The sequence below is a fragment of the Mustela lutreola genome, chromosome 12, assembly GCF_030435805.1.
Source record: "Mustela lutreola isolate mMusLut2 chromosome 12, mMusLut2.pri, whole genome shotgun sequence".
In the NCBI taxonomy this organism is placed as follows: Eukaryota; Metazoa; Chordata; class Mammalia; order Carnivora; family Mustelidae; genus Mustela; species Mustela lutreola.
The window spans coordinates 8164486-8183585 of record NC_081301.1 but is presented as its reverse complement, the minus strand read 5'-3'; the positions used below and the strand labels follow the sequence as shown (position 1 = coordinate 8183585).

Here is a 19100-nt window from a genome sequence, read left to right as displayed (position 1 = left end):
GGTCGGGCTTCTGTCCCTGGAAGTGATATGCCTGTGATGGGGTTGAGGACAAGTTGCAGTTCCCCGAATGGTCAAGAGCTGGGCAGACACCCCCAAAATGCGAGTCATGGGGAACCAGTGTCTTTCAGTGTCCCCTTGTCCTAGTATGTCCTTTGTTTCTTGGGGACCTTCTGGTTCTGACCTATCTGCTCTGGTCGGTGTCTCTCACATTCATATTGTGCCGGTTTCTGAACCCGAGAAGGGGGGCGGGGCCGGGGGAGGGGGAGTTGGTTGAGTGAATGATGGCTCCTGCCCGTTAGTGGCTCTGAATTGTCCATGTTTGGGCAGTCTTTGCTTGTTCACAGCTTAAGTCAGATGTGGGGACACTTGGCTGTTAGAAAGTGAACTTCACACAACCCTTTGGAGTCAAGAAAGATTCCCCTTATACAGGGGCTCATTCTGCATCATAGAACTCCTCCTATGGTCTCTGATGTGCACCTCCTCGAGAAATGAGCGTCAGCCTCTGGAGGGCCCCAGATAAACTGTGGCCTGTCTGGGCTACCTGGGTTCCGTAGAGGCTCCCCCAGACCTCCTGTCAATGGAAAGAGTCCCAAGCCACCACGGTCCCTTCCTCCCAGGTGGTCATGGCAGTGTGGCCGGAACGGGACTCCGCCTTGGCTGGGCAATGAGGGGCTCTACCCTGGGGGCTGAGCCTGTGTGTGGTGTTCCTAGACTGAAAGCCTATGTTTTATGGAAGTACCTTTTTTCTAAACACTTAGAATTTAGTAGGGTGTATTAGACAAATTATATGTTTAACTGGAAAAATCTAACTGCATTTCAAATCCTTTCTTTATATCTAGCTGGTATTTAAAAAGCCATTTTGGTAACTTCTGACTGGGTTTATACCTTAGGCAATTGAGACAGTTAGGTTGACTCTCTTTCCCACCTCAAGATGTTTAAAAAAATAAATAGCATTTAATGGGATTTTGCATGCCAAGGTTTAGGCTGTGACTGTAAGAGCATAAAAATGGGTTTGTATGGAATGGGAAGGTTAACAAGCCATCCCCCTCAACCCCCAGCCTCCCTCTCACAGAGTGGTCCTGGCAGTCCCCTTCCTGCTTGTAAATACTCAGGGTTGCCTCATTGGCATGTCAGCACGGGGGGAGAAGCCAGATGATTTTATGATCCATAAATGCAAGCACCAGACATGCTCCGAAATTCATTAGTGTTTGCCTGTCATTACAAATAGCCTGTGTTGTTTGCTTTCTGACTAGACGGGCGGACAGGCAGGGCCCAACTTCTGGGGCATGGAGGGCTGTGAAGCCCTGACTCTCTTGAGAAATGAGAGTTTAAAGCAAGCTTTTAATTTATGGCTGAAGATTGTTTCTTGCTCTTGAGTGTAAGTTTTGAAAGTTTAGATGTAGATTGGCTTTTCCTTCAGTGGAAAATATGAGGTTCTTGGATAAAACCTACTCATAAAATGAGAAGTGATCTCTTGGTTTTTTTCCTTTTCCTCCCCTCTGCATTGTGGATAAACTTTTTGGAGAGAGGAAGCTCTCAAAATGTTATTCCCCGGGCCCTTCCTTGTGTGGCAGATTCGCACCGTCTTTCCCCAGCCCTGCCCCAGTTTGTGGGGCAGAGCCCTGCTCCTCGGCCTCCCTTTCCTCCTCTTGGCCAGCCCTTGCCTGCAGCGTCCCCACAGTCCATTTCAGACCCCAGGTGACCCCTGAAGGTGACGGTGAGGCTGTGGGAGGTGCCAAGCCGCTGCCCTCTGATGTGGGGGTGGCCAGAGTACGACTGGGCGGTCCCAGCTGCGGTGCTGAATCTGTGTGGTGGCTGGAGGGAGCCACATAGCTCAGGTCTCTGAATGGAGCTGTAGGTTTGAATGTAGTCAGAAGAGGTGTTCTTCCAAACAGCCTTGCTGTGCTGGCTGAGGCATCCTGGGGCCTGCTGGGGCTAGCGGGCTCCATGCTTAGTATTTACTTGTCCAGCACTTACCACACGTGATGCTCCCTGCTTGGTGTTCTCAGGGACTTCGGGATGAATGAGGAGTCCCTAGTCTAATGGGAAAGGCGGGAAATTTCTATAAAGAATTTTAAGGGTCACATTAAAGGGGATAGACTAAGTGGTATGTGGGAAGTGAGCCAGTACTTCTAGCTGGGGCAGTGGGCAAAGCATCCTGGAGGGGGTCCTCTTTCTTTGTGGCCCGCAGGGATTTGTAGGATTTGGACACAAGATCAGGAGAAAGGGCATTCGAGGGAGATGGAGCAGCTTGAACACAGGTAAGGCCATTGGGAAGAAAGTGGCCACGTGCAGGGACCAGTAGCAGGTTAGTTTGGCTAGAACAAAGGAGAGGGAAGGGTGTGTGGAAAGGTAGATTGGCGGTAGGGGGCCGAAGTATGGAAGCCGTGAATGCCATGCCCAGTCCTGGGACTTGGTCAGAAGGCTGGAAGAGCTGTGCTTCCTTCAAGAAACTGAAGAAGCAGCAGCCAAAGTCTGGCCATGGCGTACCCCAAACCAGACCTTTGTTTCTTTTCCTGGAACCCTGCTGGGGCCTGACCCATCGGGCCAAAACCGTGGTGTCTGTCGTGGGCGACCTCTGTCTCTCACATTCTCCGCTCCCGTCTCCCAGCCTCCCATCTCTCTCCCCAGTGCTGCCTCCCAGCTTCGGGCTGCCTCTTGCCGCGCGTCCTCCCTGTACGCACTCATGCCCCCGAGGACAGCTCTATACCCACGTCTGCCCCATCCTGCTCTACCGGCCACCCTGCAGGTTTCAAACCTCTCCCTCTTCAAACCTCTTCAGACGTCACTGAGCCTCTTCAGAACACGTCTGTAAGATGGGAGTACAGGCCGAGTGAGGCCCGGTGTGTCCCTTCCCGGCCCTTCTCCCAGCCCTCCCCACTCACTCCTCTGCTTCAGACCAGCTTTGGTTTCTGCCCTGGTCCTTGGCTTTACCCCCAGGCCTGTGCGCCTGCTTTTCTCTGTGACAGTCCTCTCTGTCACTGACTCAGTGCGAGTCCCTGCTCCTCAGCTAAGCCAGCTCCCAGTACATGGTTGTCGCACTCTGATCTGTCCTTAGGTGCCTTATAACATGTTCATAATCACTGTCTGTCTTCTCTACTGGAAGGCACATGCCCGTTCAACACCCGGTCCCCAAGCCTTTCACAGTGCGCGGCACGGAGAAGGCATTGGGTGAGACTGGCTGTGTGTTACTGATTAGATGGGGGCTGGGGACAGCTTCGAGAGGCTGGCCAGGCCTGAGGGTGGGACCAAAGCCACGGTCTCACTCTAGTCTTATAAAAGGTGGTTTCATGCCTTCAGAGGCTTGCTTGTGGCTTTAGTGTCTGAAAGGTTTCCTCACACTTAATTTAAATAAGTATCCCTGTATAGATCAAACATTTGAAAGGTTGGTTTTTCCTTTTAGCCTTTCAGGAGAGGAAACAGCTTTCTGAAAGAGCCGTTCCTCCTGGTTCCTCCCGGTCTCCTTGTGCAGCAGCCGTCTGTGGTCATCATCAGACGGCTGGAATGTCAGCACAGCCCGGCACCGCTGTAATACATCGCGCTGTGTCGCCTTGCTGGAATTTATCAAAGTCTTGGTTTGTTTCCCCAAATCCTGCTCTGTCCAGGAGCTTCAAGCTGCTTGTGATCAAAAAGCAAGTGACTGTGGGTGGGGGAGAAGACTGTTTCAGTGTGATGGCTTGGAAAAAAAAAGTCGCAAGTGAGTGAACGCTTACCCATGGCCCCTTTTGCAGTCAGCCTGGCGCCGCGAGGAGCTGGGGGGGGATGTCTTGAGGCCCGGGACAGCCTTGGGCTCCTGTGCCACCTCCAGGCTCATCATTTTCTACAGTAGCTGCTCCCACCCGCATCGGCCTTTTTGAATGAAGCCTGTCCAGCCCCTGTCCCTGTCCGGTTGTCTTAGCTTATTCCTCAGTCTCCCTCTGGGACCTTTTTGTGTTAAAAGCTCAGGCTCTGGTGTCTGTCGTTTGCTATCTAGATGAATGTGCATAAATTATTTCATCTTTGTGAGCCTCAGAGGGTTTATCTATAAAATGGAGTAGTGAAAACTATAAGTTTGGCAGAGGAGATATCGTCAGTAATATTATAACAAGATTGTATGGTGACTAGCCCACCATGGTGATGTATATTTGAGTGATGGGTAGAATGTGTCGAATTGTCTATCCCTGTGCTAGACACCTGAAACTAATATTACCTTATATGTCAGCTATAGTAATAAGAAAATAAAAACAGACATGAAATTAATTTTAGTAATAACAAAAGAAATCACAGTTCTGCAGAGCTTAAAATATTATCTTCTTGACAGAGTGCTAAGAAGGAGCTGCTTCTGTTGCTGTCTGGAACAAGGGGGCTTAGAAACCTCTAAGCATATAAAAATATTTTGTTTTGGGGGACCTGGGTGGCTCAGTGGGTTAAGCCTCTGCCTTCCACTCGGGTCATGATCTCAGGGTCCTGGGATCGAGCCCCGCCTTGGGCTCTTTGCTCAGTGGGGAGCCTGCTTCCCACCTCTACCTGCCTCTCTGCCTACTTGGGGTGTCTCTCTCTGTCAAATAAATAAAAATATTTTGTTTTGTGAAGAAATTTGTCTTACATTCGAGTATACCTGATTAAACACTGCCCGGAGAACACTAAAAAATGGTTTTAAAGCTTAAACAAAATAAAGTAGGTGAAAGTACATTGTACACTACCTAGAAGTTAGGAAACAGCAGTACCTGGTAGTGAGTTCTCTTCCCGTCTTTTTTATGTTGTAACCGCTGTAGTGCTGGCCACTTTGTAGATCCTCAGTCAGGATTATTCAAAGTGTTGGCCTAAGATCATGGTAACAGTGCTTGGCCAGGCTGAGAGCACAGTGGCTAAGAGTCTGGGTCTTGGAGTCATGCAGACCCCATCTGAATCCTAGTCTTGTCATTTATTTACTATGTGACCTTGGATGAGTTAATTACCCTCTCTGAATCTCAGTTTTGCTTGCCTGTAAACTGGGGACAATAAAAGCCCTTTCTGGGGCCCCTGGCTGGCTGAGTCAGTGGAACATGTGACTCTTGATCTTGGGGTCATGAATTTGAACCCCACACTGGGTGTAGAAATGATTGAAATAAAAAATGACACCAATGGGTGCCATCGTTCAAGAGCACAGACATGCTGTAAGGAAAGTATTTTTAGCCTAGTGCCTGGCACACAGTCAGCAGGCTGTTCACTACTATTATTATTGTTGTTTTATTACTATTATTCTCCGGCTGGGGATGTTACTGAGCTTGTCTGGAAGGACCCTGCTTGCCTTGTAAAATGAGGAGGAGCCGCGAGGCCCCTGGTCGCTTAGCTCAGTCTGTTCCCGCCGTGTTTTCTTCCTGTCTGGTGAGAGCCGGGGCCACACGATGCAGGTCTCAGCCTCCCGAGATGAGTCCCAGGTGTTAGGTGGCCAGGGTTGGCCCCTCGGTGTCCGACCAGCCAGTCGTGAGTGCTCCTGACGTGTAGCCTCAGAGACTGCTTTTTTTTTTTTTTAAAGGGCTCGATCCCAGGACCCGGAGATCATGACCTGAGCTGAAGGCAGAGGCTTAACCCACTGAGCCATCCAGGCGCCCCTCAGAGACTGCTTTTTTTTTTTTTTTTTTTTTTTTTTTTTTTTTTTTTTTTAAAGAGTCTATCCATTCATTTGACAGACAGAGATCACAAGTAGGGCAGAGAGAGAGAGGAGGAAGCAGGCTCCATGTGGAGCAGAGAGCCCAATGCGGGGCTCGATCCCAGGACCCTGGGATCATGACCTGAGCCGAAGGCAGAGGCTTTAACCCACTGAGCCACTCAGGCGCCCCGAGACTGCTTTTTGTCAGGGGCATGGAAAACATGTGGGATGCTTCACGTGTGCTACCCATTCGTTTCTCCCTCTCCTGAGTTCTCTCCTGCCTGCACAGCTCGCTGGCCGGCTCTACCTCCCCTGCTCCGTCTGTGCGCACCTCTCGCCGGCCACACCCCACTTCCAGAGACGGCCTGCAGCTGAACCCTTCTGCTTTGGAATGCCTTTTTCTGTCTTTTCTCTCTCTTTTCTTTCCTTCTTCCTCTCCTTCCTCCCCTCCTTTTTCCCTCTCCCCTTTCTCTTGCTCCCTCCCCTTCTGTCTTTCTGGAACCCGCGTTTGCACTGGTCATTTGTGTTTTTTCTGCGCGTGAGCCCCCATCTGCTCCCGGCCCGCCTCCCCCACAGCTGTTTCCTGTCTCCTGCCTCACCACATTGTCATGTCCACTCCGTCCCTGTGGGGCCAAGAGCGTCCTACCCCTTCAGAACTGCCTCTCAGCCTCAGCCTCTTCACACCCCCTCCGAACACTTGGAGAAGGAAAACCACTGCAGTCACGCAGTCTCCAGAGGCAGGTCTTACTTAATAGTGTTTTTATATCAAGCCAGACATGGGCCTCTGCTTCTCTTTGCTCACAGAATGGGAGAACTGGGAGGAACTTACAGACCATCCGGTGCCACTGCATTTTATAGACAGGACACCAAGCCTCCACAGAGGATAGGACTGGCCCGGAGTCTCGAAGGGGTTTCAGGCACAGCTGAGATTAGAACCCAGCACTCCTGACTTCGAGAGTCCCCATGAACGCACGACATGACCTGCGCGAACTGCATGTGTCTTTCTCTGCCTTTTTTGAATTGATGTCGTTCCGTCTGTAACCTGAGTCCTTCTAACAGCTGTGGCCGGACCTATCTAGCTGCTTAGTGACAAGCCCCAGCTCCCTTTGGGGGGATGGAGAGTGTAGGTGGGGACAGACCTTATGTAAGGGAGGCATAAAGAATCTGGGGCAGTCATGTGCAGGTCGTCACCCCCTTCAGTCTCCCTGCGTGTCCTGGGGTGACCTTGTTCTGTGGTTCTCAGCTGTCTGTCTTGGCTCCCCATCTCACGCTGGCCCCACTGATGGGGCTTCTCGGCTTGTCTTCCATTCTCCTGCCCTGACTCCTCCTTTTCAATGAGTATACCTTATATTTTATTTTTTGAGAGAGAGAAAGTGAGAGAGAGCACAAGCAAACATGGTGGGGGGCGGAGGGACAGAGGGAGAGAGAGAGAATTTCAAGCAGGCTGCACGCTCAGTGTAGAGCCTGACATGGATCTTGATGTCACGACTCTGAGGTTATGAGCTGAGTTGAAATACTTAACGGAATGAGTCACCCAGGCACCCCAGTAAACCTTATATTTTAGTGTCTTTGTACATTGTATTGTATATATTTAGTGCCTTTGTACATTGGTGAGAACTCTCTTGACCAAAATGGTGGCTGCATGCATCTCTTGGGCACTTGAAATCTGGCTAGTCCGAACTGAAGTGTGCCATATGTGTAAAAACCAGACCAGATTTCAAAGAAAGGGTCAAGCTATCTCATCATAATTTGTCATATTTTATACTGATTACAGGTCAGAAAGTATTTTGGATGTATTGAGTTAGACAAAATAAATTGTTATTTTCACCTGTTTTCCCCCACACCCTCCTTTTTAATATGGCATTAGAACATTTAAAATACATGGTTTGTGTGACATTTCTGTTGACGAGTGCTGGGCTATAGCTTGTAGGCCTTCCTCAACCAGAAATCACGAGAAAGTCAAGCTTAATGCCTGAAGGTCCATTGTAGGTAATGAAGGTACCAACCTGCTGAGAAAGAAGAAAGCTGCTCAGATCATCTTCTGTGTTCTGTGGTTCAGACAAGGAACCTCCCGTACCACCTGTTTCTCTTTGTAATTCAAATTCCTGCAGGCTTTCTCTTCTCTTTGCTATAATGATGGCTGTTGGCTTGAGATACATATTACTGAGCTTCTAAGACTCTTTTTTTTCTTTTTAAAGGTTTATTTATTTATTTGAGAGAGAAAGAGAGAGGGAGTTCCTGTGAATGGAGGAGAGGGGCCGAGGGAGAGACAGAACATCTCAAGCAGACTTCGCACCCTGCACGGAGCCTGACACAGAGCTCCATCTCACGACCCTGAGATCATGAGCTGAGCTGAAGTCAAGAGTCAGCAGCTTAACCAGCTGACTGGTTTTTTTCTTTTTAAAATCTCAAATGAGGGGCGCCTGGGTGGCTCGGTGGGTTAAAGCCTCTGCCTTTGGCTCAGGTCATGATCCCAGGGTCCTGGGATCGAGCTCTGCATCGGGTTCTCTGCTTAGCAGGGAGCCTGCTTCCTTCTCTCTCTCTGCCTGTTTCTCTGTCTACATGTGATCTCTGTCTGTCAAATAAATAAAATCTTAAAAAAAATAAAATCTCAAATGGAATGTTGCATTTTACTTATTACCTTTCAATATCTGAGAGGATTATATCACATTTTTTTCTTTGATTTATTGATGTGCTGTTATTATGTTAATAGTCTTCAAAATATTAGCTTGTTCTTGTATTTCTTAGACACACCTTCTAGATCATGTGGGGCTCATTCTACCCCCCCCCCTTGTTCTGTATTTGTTCGTGTCAGGGTTTGGGGCTGCTTCCCGTTACTTTTTGTGCTCTTAAATAAATTATTTAGCATGAGAATTTGGTGTTCCTTTAAAGTCTGAGAGGACTCACTGGTAAAATCATGTGGCCCCGGACTGTCTGAGTTAACTTTTCCAGTTTCCGACGTGGTATTTAACATACTCACCAGACACAGAAAAGTTTTAGTTGGCCAGTAAATGGAAGGCAGTACGAAGTCTAGGTCCGAGCCTATGTCTTCCCGTGAAGCAGGTACTTCCAGAAATTTCATTTCGCTTTCCCAGCAGTGTTCAGGGTGACCCCGTGGCACATGAGGATCAAGATCAGGAAGGATCTGTTTGTGCCGAAAAACGTGACTCCCGAACTCAGACTGCTGTGGGAATGGTGAGCAGTAGAGGAGATGGAAAACCAAAGCAGAGTGAAAGGACAAGCTAAAATTTCCATCTAGAACTCAGAGGGAAACCCACAGGGGACAATGAGGATGACTTGTTTCTAGGAGGTGTCATGTGTGTCGCAGGAACTCTGCAAATGGAGGGACGGGAAGATGTGAGGACGGCGGCAGGCTCTGGAGTCACAGACGTGGCAGAAGATCGATTTTCGGGACAGCAAGTGGTGTGTGTGCACGTGTGTGTGCCCCTGCGTCATGGCTGCCGCCCTCTAGACAGGGACCTTCTGTGGCTCAGAGGCCAGGCTTGGGAGACCGACACACCTGGCTTTGAGTCTTGCCTCTCACACTGACCATATGTGAGGATTGGAGCAAATTGCCTAATGCTTCCAACTAGGCTTCCCTTTCTTCATCTGCAAAATGGGGCCGTAATGGTACTTACCTCCCGGGCTTGTGAGGATTCACAGTGGACAAGCAGATGGACGGTGTGGCATATGTGGCGCTTAGTAAAGCACTCAGTAAATATTAGTTGTTGTTCTTATTGTCCAAGTCTAAATTCCGGTGTTCTCTGGGTTTTAGGCTAATGGATGGTTTACATTTTCTTCTAAGCTTTCTGTGTTGTCTAGGTTTTCTGTCATGAACATCTACTCGGTCCCTAATCAAAAAAGCCAAAGTGTACTGTTTTTTAAAAGCGAACATCTGAATACTGTTACTTGGGAAAAGCATTTCCCGAGAATATGGAGAAAGGGAATTGAGCGTAGTCCCCAGCGTAAGAGTGGAAAAGGAGCAGGTGGCCCTGTGGGCCTTCTGTCGGGCTTGGGAATCAGGGTGAGCAGAGCTGCCAGTGGCTGCTTTCCATTCTGTTCACTGGGTCCCTTTCTCTGTCACGTGGACGGGGAACTGTTCGCAGGGTTGCAGTTGGCTGCTGCCCTGCGTTGACAGCTGGTTCTAATTGTGCAGAGCCGCCCAGTACTAGCCCTGGCGGGGGAATGTTTTTGGAAATTTGCATCATCTTCATGACCCTTAATCTACATGTGTCCGGAACAGACAGTAGTTTGAGGAGTTGATGAAACAGCGGTGGTTGGGAGTTGTTATTCTGTAGACGTTAGTAGGACTGCAAGCTGAGGAAGAATAACCTGCTGGTACTTGTTCAGTGATCTCTGCCCACGAGACACACGCTCTGATGCCAAAGAAGGTGCCCATTTGTCCCCAGTGGTTCCTTCCTGCTCTTGTGGTTTGGCCAGCCAGGGTTCTGAAGCCTTCTGGAGGGCCCCGTGTTCATTTCTCCTGGGGCCCTGCCTCCCTCCCTCCTCCATACACACATCATCCCCTGCTGGTGTTTATTTCAAATTACTGAAGTGACTTGCCCTCCTGTAAGAAAACCATACCCCGCGTATGAGATTATAGCGCGGACTAGACTCTAGCCTAGCGGAAGAGCGAGTTTACGTCCACTCTGCCACTCTCTCCTTCATGTTCTCAGGGCAATAAAACCTATCATGTGTGTGAGGCTTTGGGAGCTGCCTATACCCAGTCCCTCCACTGCCTTCCCACCCCACCCGGTAAGATAAACTCCAGTCGTTTCTTGCCCTCCAGGCTAGGCGATGACCAGCCCCCCCCACCCCCCAGCCTGCTTCCTTTGTTACCACCTCTCCTCCCGCTGCTCCGCTGCTCCGCTCCAGCCCCCCGGGCCGCCTTGCTGTTCTCAGCCCAGCCTCTGCTTTGGTCTGCTCCTGCACACCGCCCACTCTGCTTGAGGCCGGGAGCCTGCTGGAGTCCCCCGTGAGGCCCATAGCTCTGGCCTGGCTTTGGCGAGGACAGGCTCATGCTGCCACTGTCACCGACTGTGTGTGGCCTGGGCACATTAATACACCTACTCGCGATGTTGCTTTTCGTTTAGAAGCTGAAGGTGGCAGCAGCCGCACCTGCTCTGAGGGTCCTGTAAGGATGACGTGAGATGGCGCGTCAGGTGTGACACAGTTTCTGGCACAAAGTTCGTATTCAGTAAATCTTGTTTTTGCTTATCTGGCTGGGCCTTGACCCCCATCCCTGGCCTAGTTGTGAGTCCTGCTGCCCAGGGACTGCTCTCCTGGGTGTTACCCCACCAGACTGCAGGGTCTTCCCTGGCCTGGATCACCTGCCCCTGCTCCCATCCGCTCTGTGCTGCCTTTCCCCCTGAGCATTATTTTATTTATTTAAGAAGCACATCGGAAGTACTTACAGTGTATCAGACATCATGCTAAGCAGTTCGCAAATATCTCCTCACTTACCCCTTAAAATTTCTCTGGGAGAGGTGATATCCTGCCAGTTTTCGGAAGAGCAAGGTCAGGCCCTGGGAGTGGAAGTGACCTGCTCAGGGTCCCAGAGCCAGTGGCTGTAGGTCAGCCGTGGTCCGTCTGCCTCCTCAACTGCTGGGCTCCGCAGTCTCTCTCTGTACAACTGTGCCCTGCCAGCTCACTCCTAAGACCAGCGCCAGCCCCACTGCTGGGCTCCAGGTCGGAAGCCCCCATGGAGGATCTGTCATCCCTGCCTCCAGCCCCAGAACTCCCACTTCCACGCTAGGAGCCTATGGATGTCACACACCTTGGCTACTGTGGCTTCCTGCAGGGTGACAAGGCCTGGCAGGCCCTGAAGGACATGGCAGCCACTCTGTTATTTGCCTGTTCTTAATCATGTCACCAGAGTCTAGGCCCTAAGATGCCTTACTCCTTAGACCCCACCCCTAGCTCCGGAACTGGCACTGTCCCCGCTGACTGCCTCAGTGGGTCATCTACTCCCTGGGATGTTTTTAGAGCTTCTTTGGCTATGTGTGATTGTCCCACCAGTTCTTCTGAAGATTGTTCTAGATATTAGAACAGGAGGAATGGGGAGAAACATGGAGGGTGGAAGAGGGAGTAAGAATGGTGATGTGGGGCCCTTGGCCGGCGGCCGCCGGTCGTATTCTGTAAGGTCACATATAGGGACTTCTTAAAGTGGTGCATGTTCCACGGGGACGTGTTTCAAGAATGTGATTTGGAAAAGATTGCAGTCAGGATCAAGCACCTGTGTGGAAGGGCCATGTGTTAGCACCAATTTCCTGTGGCCTGGGTCCTGTAGTGTCTTCAGGGAGGACTTGGCCCACTCCCCCGGTCTCCTCTTCCAGGGCCTTACCTCATGGACCCCAGACACGGTCTGACCGCCAAACTCCTACACACAAAACTGGCAGCTCTTGGGGGCGTTCCTGGCAGTGTGGCCCCAAGAAGCTTGCAGGGAGAGCCTAACGCAGTGGTGACTCTTGCTGTCACCTAGGAATGCTTGCATTAAGAAAAAGTTTTTGTATCCGTTAGAAATTGTTTCCAGTTTCTTTGTAATAAACATTGTTCTTCAACTCCCAGAATGAGTGTCTAATTGAATCTCACGTGTTACATTTTTTTTTGATTTTTTAAAAAATTTATTTATTTCACAGAGAGAGAGATCACAAGTAGGCAGAGAGACAGGCAGAGAGAGAGAGAGGAGGAAGCAGTCTCCCTGCTGAGCAGAGAGCCCGATGCGGGGCTCGATCCCAGGACCCTGGGATCACGACCCGAGCCGAAGGCAGAGGCTTTAACCCGCTGAGCCACCCAGGCGCCCCTCACATGTTACATTTTTAAATTTAAGGCAGCTGGTCAGACTCCTTTGCGCTCTGGGCCTACTGACGCTGAGGTTCCTATGGGGTACCAATGAGCGTGTGGCCGGGAGGCGGCTAAATATCCTGGTCTGGGGCTCAGGAGAGAACCCCAGGCTGGGCACAGACGTGCGGTGGAAGCCATGGCAGTAAAGGTGGGCTCCCGGGGAGGAGTATGGACATAGAACAGGGCAGAAGAAGACCGTGGACAGATTTCGGTGGAAGTGGTGGATAGTGCCGGAACAGAAGAAAGCAACCAGAAAATGGGACTGGGCACGGCAATCGTGAGGCAGTGAGAAGGCGGCCAGAGAATTCGGTGCTGAAGGGCAGGGCCAGGGAGTGGGAAGGGGCGGGCGGCTGCCCAGCCAGGAGGCTGTCACCCGTGGAGGACCGAGCAGTGTCCGTGGAGAAGGGGGAGGGAAGAAGGTGGAGAAGGAAGCGGTACGGATTGTCCTTTCAGGAAATTCACTGGGAAGGAGAAGAAAGAGTAGGAGCCAGAGGAGCCGGAGGCCTGGAAAAGATGTCTTTCATCGTAACTGCCCTCGCTGTTATCATCCTCCTGTTACTGCTCTCCACGGAGAGGAAGGGGGTGAAGGGGGGAGAGAGGGCTGGAGGGCAGGCTTCTGAGCAGGGGATGCGATGGGATCCAGTGCCCAGGAGGAGAGCAGGTCCCCTAGAGGAAAGGGTCTCTCTTCCCCTGAAGCTGAGGAAGGGAGAGGGCACAGGTGAATTTGCACATTTGGTAGCAGAGAGTTTTCTTCTCACAGCTTCTGTTTTGTCCCTGATGAAGCCAGGGAGCATCCGCATGAAAGAAGAGAGGCCCCAGAGGAAGCTGGCAAAGGACACACAGGCTCATACTCCTCTGCTTTCACATCCCATTGACCTCGGCAGAGAACTCAGAGCCGAGGACAGACTGGGTGAGATCAGGGCCCTGGCGCCCGGGGGAGGGGGCGTGTGGCAGCCCACTCACCAGGGCTGTGGGCCACCAGCCTCAGCCCAGCCCCTTGGCTCCTTCTAGAACCAGCCCTGTCTCCTCTGGTCAATTTGAACTTAATTACACTCAGATCAGTTCCATAGCATAGACCTTTTTTAGGCATTAGTGACTGGAAGAGTTTTATTCTATTACTTCACATCTTCCAAACCCACTTCACACAGATGGAATCTCTTGTAATCCTATAAGGCCAAACACAGAAGAGGAACAGGGCCAAGGAGGTTGGGCCCAGGACTTGTTTTAGTGCAGATAGAATGGTCTTACTTCTTTTGACATCCTGATAAATCTTTCTGCCCTGAATTTGGGAGTATGAGGAACGCTCCTACGCCATTCATTCAACAAATGCTGCCTGCCGTCCGCTGGGGGCCAGACCTGTGCCCTGCGTGTCACCTCCTCTGCCAGGCTTTCCCTCTTTCAGTTGCTGGCACCAGTCTGTGGAGTTGATTTCAGTGTCCCTGTTTGATGAGCGATGAAACCAGCAGCCCCAGAGGTTAACTTGCCTGGAGTCACCTGGGAATCATGTGGCCGGGCTGGGATTTAGACCGGGGTCTTCTGGCTCTTAAGGCCTTTGCTCCATCCATTTCATCAAAGAACCCCTCAAACATAATGTTTTACTCTGTTGAGGCTTTAATTTTAAATATTACGTGTCTCTCACTGCAAAAGGTTCTTTAGGGAATTGTCAAAAACCAAGAAGTGTACAAGCAATTTATGAATCAGGGTCTTGGAAATGTTCTAATCAAATAAATGTAGGGCAGATGTATTAAGTTCTTGCTTTGGTTCCTGTGTGCATGACATCAGCAAAGTGAGAGAGAAACAGTAATCGATTTTATTAATAATTTATGATCCCAACGAGAGCGTTGTGTGAGGGAAGGAAGGGCTGTTTGGAGCTCATGCTGAGTCTGACAGCAGTGGGACCCTCGGGAGGGGAGGGGAGATAACCTTTACTGAGGACTTGTTCTGTACTGTGTGCTCTGAATGTCTTAATCTCATTTAATCGTCGTGTTGAGCTTCCTAGTTATTACAGTGTCATACCCGTTTTAAGATGTGAAAATTGAGATTCTGAGAAGACAGTGCCTGAGAAGATCACACAGCTGGTGTGGGGAGGCAGAGTCTGTCTAATTCTACGTAAGATTACAGACTCTTAATTAACTGTGTACTTGTAATTAAAATGTGTGCATGTGTACACACACATACGTGTATAACTTTTGCTGGGTATTAAAGAATTTGGGGAAAAAAACAGAAGGAGCAACTATCAGCCAGTAACTGGGCGACAGCCATGCCCCCGTCCTTGATTGCCAGGTTAATGAATTCTTTTTTCGATCTTACTGTAGCCCATACCTTCCCAGGACTGGTTCTGGGATTCACAAGGAAGACTGCTCTTGTTCTCATAATTTAACTTGGAAAGGGCATTGATACCCATTTGCAGAAGCAATTGAGTGTATGTTCTAAAGGGGAGAGAGAAGTCAGTGTAACTGAGTCAGGTTGAATACACATTTTCAAAACAGGAAGAATCATGGTAAACAGGTAAATCCTACATCTTAAAGAGAGTTATGCTTACATTAGAAAAGAAATAAGGTCAAGGTATTCCTTCGAGAGGAAAAATCCTGAGCCCTTCCTCTTTGCTAACCGGAGACGGTGAGAGTGGCTTGAGACGACAGGAGGCGTGATGAGGCCGGCGCCTGACTGCCCCATCGGGGCTCTTGCTGAATGGCAGCCCTCGTTGGCGTCCTTGTCATTGCTGTTACTTAGGGTCTACACTGAAGGTGCGAAGGACTTGGCAGGGTCCGGGATGGCCGTGTCTTCCATGTGGGTGGCCCGGAGGAGGAATGGTGCATTTGCAGAAAGGGGGCGGTCTCGGGAGAAGCCGCGGGCACAGCCTTGGCTTCCTGGCCGAGAGCTCCCAGGTCCAAGAGCTCCCAGGTGCAGGCCATGGGGTCTTGTGTCGGGAGCTGCCCACTGCCTCCAGCCAGCCTTCGCACAGCACCCGCCTGTCTGAGGCTTATAGTTGGGTCCCGAGAAGCATTCGAAGGGCACTGTGCTTTGGGCACAGCTGCTCAGCCTGCAGGTTTTGTCTCTGGCCATTCCCACTGCCCTCCCAGACTTGCTAGTAGACCCCTGTTCCAGCTGGTGGGCAGTTGGCTCTCACTAATGACCTTATTAAATAAAGTTCCAGGTGTGTGGCAAAAAAGTGCTGTTAATAATAGCAAGGCCTGATATGAATTAAAAAGGAGGGCTTATAACTCAGAAGTGGAGAGATTTAATCTGCCTCCTTTCTTCCATTCTTTGCCAGGGCCCCCATGCCACAAGCTGAACATGCTGGGCGTTGGGTAATGGGTTTTCCCTGGTTCCCTTACGCACCCCAAGTGGTCCTGGTGAAGTGCTCCCATTAGCTCCCTTGGGTAGGAACCAGCCTCACTGATAGGTAAAACTTAGGTAATTTGGTGATTCAGAATGTAACGTTAAACCTGCTAGAAAGAAGAGACAAGCCCCTGAAGAAGATGTCAAAGGCAGCCTCTCCTTCTGGTCAAATGTTGGTTGTACAAGATAGGGGAGGGGCTGACTTTGGGAAGGGGTGTGAGGTAGTTCCAGAAGCTTCTCTGACTGCAGTGGGCTTGGGCTAGGACATTTTCTGATTCTAGGAATGGAGGCTGTCACATGGCCAATGAGCTCTGAGATCCTTTAGCCATATTTTAATTTTAAGTTCTAAGTTCACCGGGAGGATCCTGCTAGCTAACACATTATGCCCTCTCTCGGACAGTTTGCTTTCAGAAGGGACTTCGGGTCTCAGGGGAGCTGGCAGAGAGGCAGTTTGCCATTAAGGGTATTTTTGGCACAGAAATCCTGAGAAATGTGGCTGGGGTTATGGAGAAGACTATCCGACCTCCCATCCTCACCTGGGGAGTAGGGTTCCCAGGCTGCACCTCCATCTCCAGATCCAGCCCTTCTCTCCAGAGGAGAACCTCACCCATCCCGGTGAAGAAAAGGATGGCCAGAGCTTCGGCCCTTCCCCACGTCCGTGTCCACATTCCAGTTAGATGTCCTGCTGTGTTTTGCCTCCCGATTAGAAAGAATCACTGCTGAAATTGACTCTGTGCTTCCTAGGAACTTGCCAGCTGTGGATGGAGTAAGAAGGAGAAACATAGTCTCGCCCCCAACGTCGTGGCCTTTACCCGGAGGTTTAATCAGGTGAGCAGTACCCCTTGCATGTGCCTGAGCAGGTAGCACAGGTGTCCCCTGTGGACTGGGCACCCTGCTAGGGTTTAGTCACAGGCACCTGGCACAGGTCCAAACCCTTCTTCCCAACCCACTCTGCCCATCAGTCCTCTTTGCCTGCATAGTCCTTTTTCACAGCAGGTGGAACTGAAACCATCTTTCGAGGATTTGAATCTCTTCATTGGCTTCCAGTTCCACCCAAGCTGAGGCTCCAGCACCTTAATTGCCCTGCAGGGTCCTGCACAGTGGGTCAGGTTTTCATCCACCCCTCTCGCCCCACCCCTTGTCCCTTCCCCAGCCCATCCTGGCCGGCCTTCCTTCTCTTCCTGATGCACCGTATCTCTGTCCCCTCAGGCCCCCAGATGTGCCGTCTTCTCAGCTCAGAATTCTTCCTCCCCGTTCAGCTCCCAGTCTGATCAGCTTGAATGTCACTTCTGCAGGGAGCTTTCTGTGAATCCCCAGCCTGTGTGAGGTCTTTGCTGTCACACGTTCTCTCACTGAACCCTGTGCTTCTGTCTCCGTGTGGCCCTTTGCTCATCTCTGCTCACTCTGTGGAGCTCTTCCTCCTCCCCCTTCTATGCCAGTCTCTGGGCTCTGTCTTGTTCACCACTGTGCCTCCCGCCCCCTTGCCTAATGTTCAGGGTAAGAGAGACCCTCAGTAAATGCTTGTGAAATGAATCAATGAGATACTCAGAAAACGCTTGTTGAGTTGAATTTCTTTGAGTGCCTCACAGCCAGGCCCCTGGCCTCACACATCCCGCTGCAAACTGACTTGTTCCAACCAGAGCCTTTGCTCTAGGTATGAAGATCCACACCCCCTCTTAAGGGAAGAATGATGGGGGCCTGGGCCAACTAAGGGTAGTGGACTTCTGGCCTCTTAGCCAGTCTGCCAGAACATGATCTTTGCTAGTAAGCTACCCTGTAACCCCTTTTGGGTGGGCCAATCCCCAAATGGTGCTTTTGACAGCTTTTCATCTTTCTTGTTTTTTTCTGGTTTCAAATGAGGGCAGTGGATTCAAGATTGTGTAGTGTGCGTGACTGGACCTTGGGGTGATGGGCCTAGGTTCCCTTTGGGCCCTCCCTGCAGCTGGGCCTCGCTGCTCAGAAATGCCGGGCCCTGTGCATCACCACTGTCCAGCCCTCTCCAGGCTTCCCCAGCCTCGGCTGCCACCCAAGGATGAGGGAGCCTCAAAGAGGCAACAGCTTTTCATCTGAAGATTGACACTGGAGTTAGCATTATTGTTGCTATAACAGGAGCTAGGAAGGGTCTAGATGCATTGGGAGTAGGGGCTGTATGTACCTATTTGTTTTGAAAAGAGAAGTTCTGAAGCCTTTTGTTTCTTTTTTCTTTCTTTTCAAAATCTCCCTTTTCAACCAAGCTTAGGCTTTAAAAAATAAAACAGATGTGCACATGCTATCAGAGGATTCAGAGTTTCCTTCACAAAACTATTTGACTGGGAGCCAGCTCAGTCCCACCTCTGACCAGCCGCAGAGCTCCCGAAGGAGGGCTGCTGGGGGCTCTGATGTAATCTGCCTTGCACGCTGAGGCCAGGTCAGCTTGGCAGGGGCGGGGCAGCTCGTTCTGCGCATGATTGCCTTGTGTCCAGATCAGACCAAGTGGGTGAAGTGAGCCAGAAGTGCAGTCGCGTTTTCCCAAACAGAATGCTTCGAGAAATGGTCTTGCTGCCAGCCTGTCAGCTACTCCGAGTGAGCAGCTCCTGGACACAGCCCTTGTAGCACTCTTTTGGAAACTGGCCAGCCACTGGGGCTGCTTTCTCTGAGATGAACTGATCGGCATCCCTTCCTGGCAGACTTTTCTCTGTGAGAACAAGGCTCCCCATCAGCCTGTAGATAAGGAAAACAGGTCACTTACCTTTTGCAAGCCTCAGTTTCCTTCTCTGTAAGTGAGAATAATAATAGGACTCACCTTGCAGAGTTGGTGTGGAGATTAAGTGAAATGGTATATGAAGAACTCTTAGTGCAGTGTCTGGCATGGAGTAAACATTCAACGTTTTGGGGGAAAATAAGAGGGAACGTGAAGATCAACTGATTGGAAGGAGGTTGCCCGCAGATTTGAGGCTTCTTGTGGCCAAACCAGAAACCCAGTAGCCAGGGTCCTGGTCAGACTCTGTGGACTTGCTTGCCTCTCTGTGGGATCTGAGTCCCTTGGGATTTGTTCATCTAGCTCATAGAGGGATGGAAGGACCCAGACAAATTCACTGAGCATGTGTTATGGGCCAGGCTTGTAGCTCAACACCAAGGAGTTCACTGTAGAGCTCAGAAATGCTCAGCCTTTTTTTGGATTATGTCTTTTTTTGAGAATTTGATCATATATATATATATATATATATATATATATATATCTATCTGAACTTGTCCCAATGGGGACATTTTACAAAATGGTACTGGAACAATTGGAACTTTTTTATGTATGTAAAAAAAAAGTGGA

General features: G+C 50.3%; 1 protein-coding gene across 12 annotated transcripts in view; it reads left to right on the top strand.

Annotated features, from left to right (window-relative positions):
* The window catches only part of RALGPS1 (Ral GEF with PH domain and SH3 binding motif 1), a 272513-nt gene that overhangs the window by 82539 nt on the left and 170874 nt on the right, over positions 1 to 19100 (top strand). For all 12 annotated transcript variants that reach the window (XM_059143177.1, XM_059143178.1, XM_059143180.1 and 9 more), the window contains one exon: positions 16541 to 16624. In XM_059143177.1, coding sequence (XP_058999160.1) covers positions 16541 to 16624 — 84 coding nt within the window. The remainder of the gene's footprint in view (positions 1 to 16540; positions 16625 to 19100) is intronic.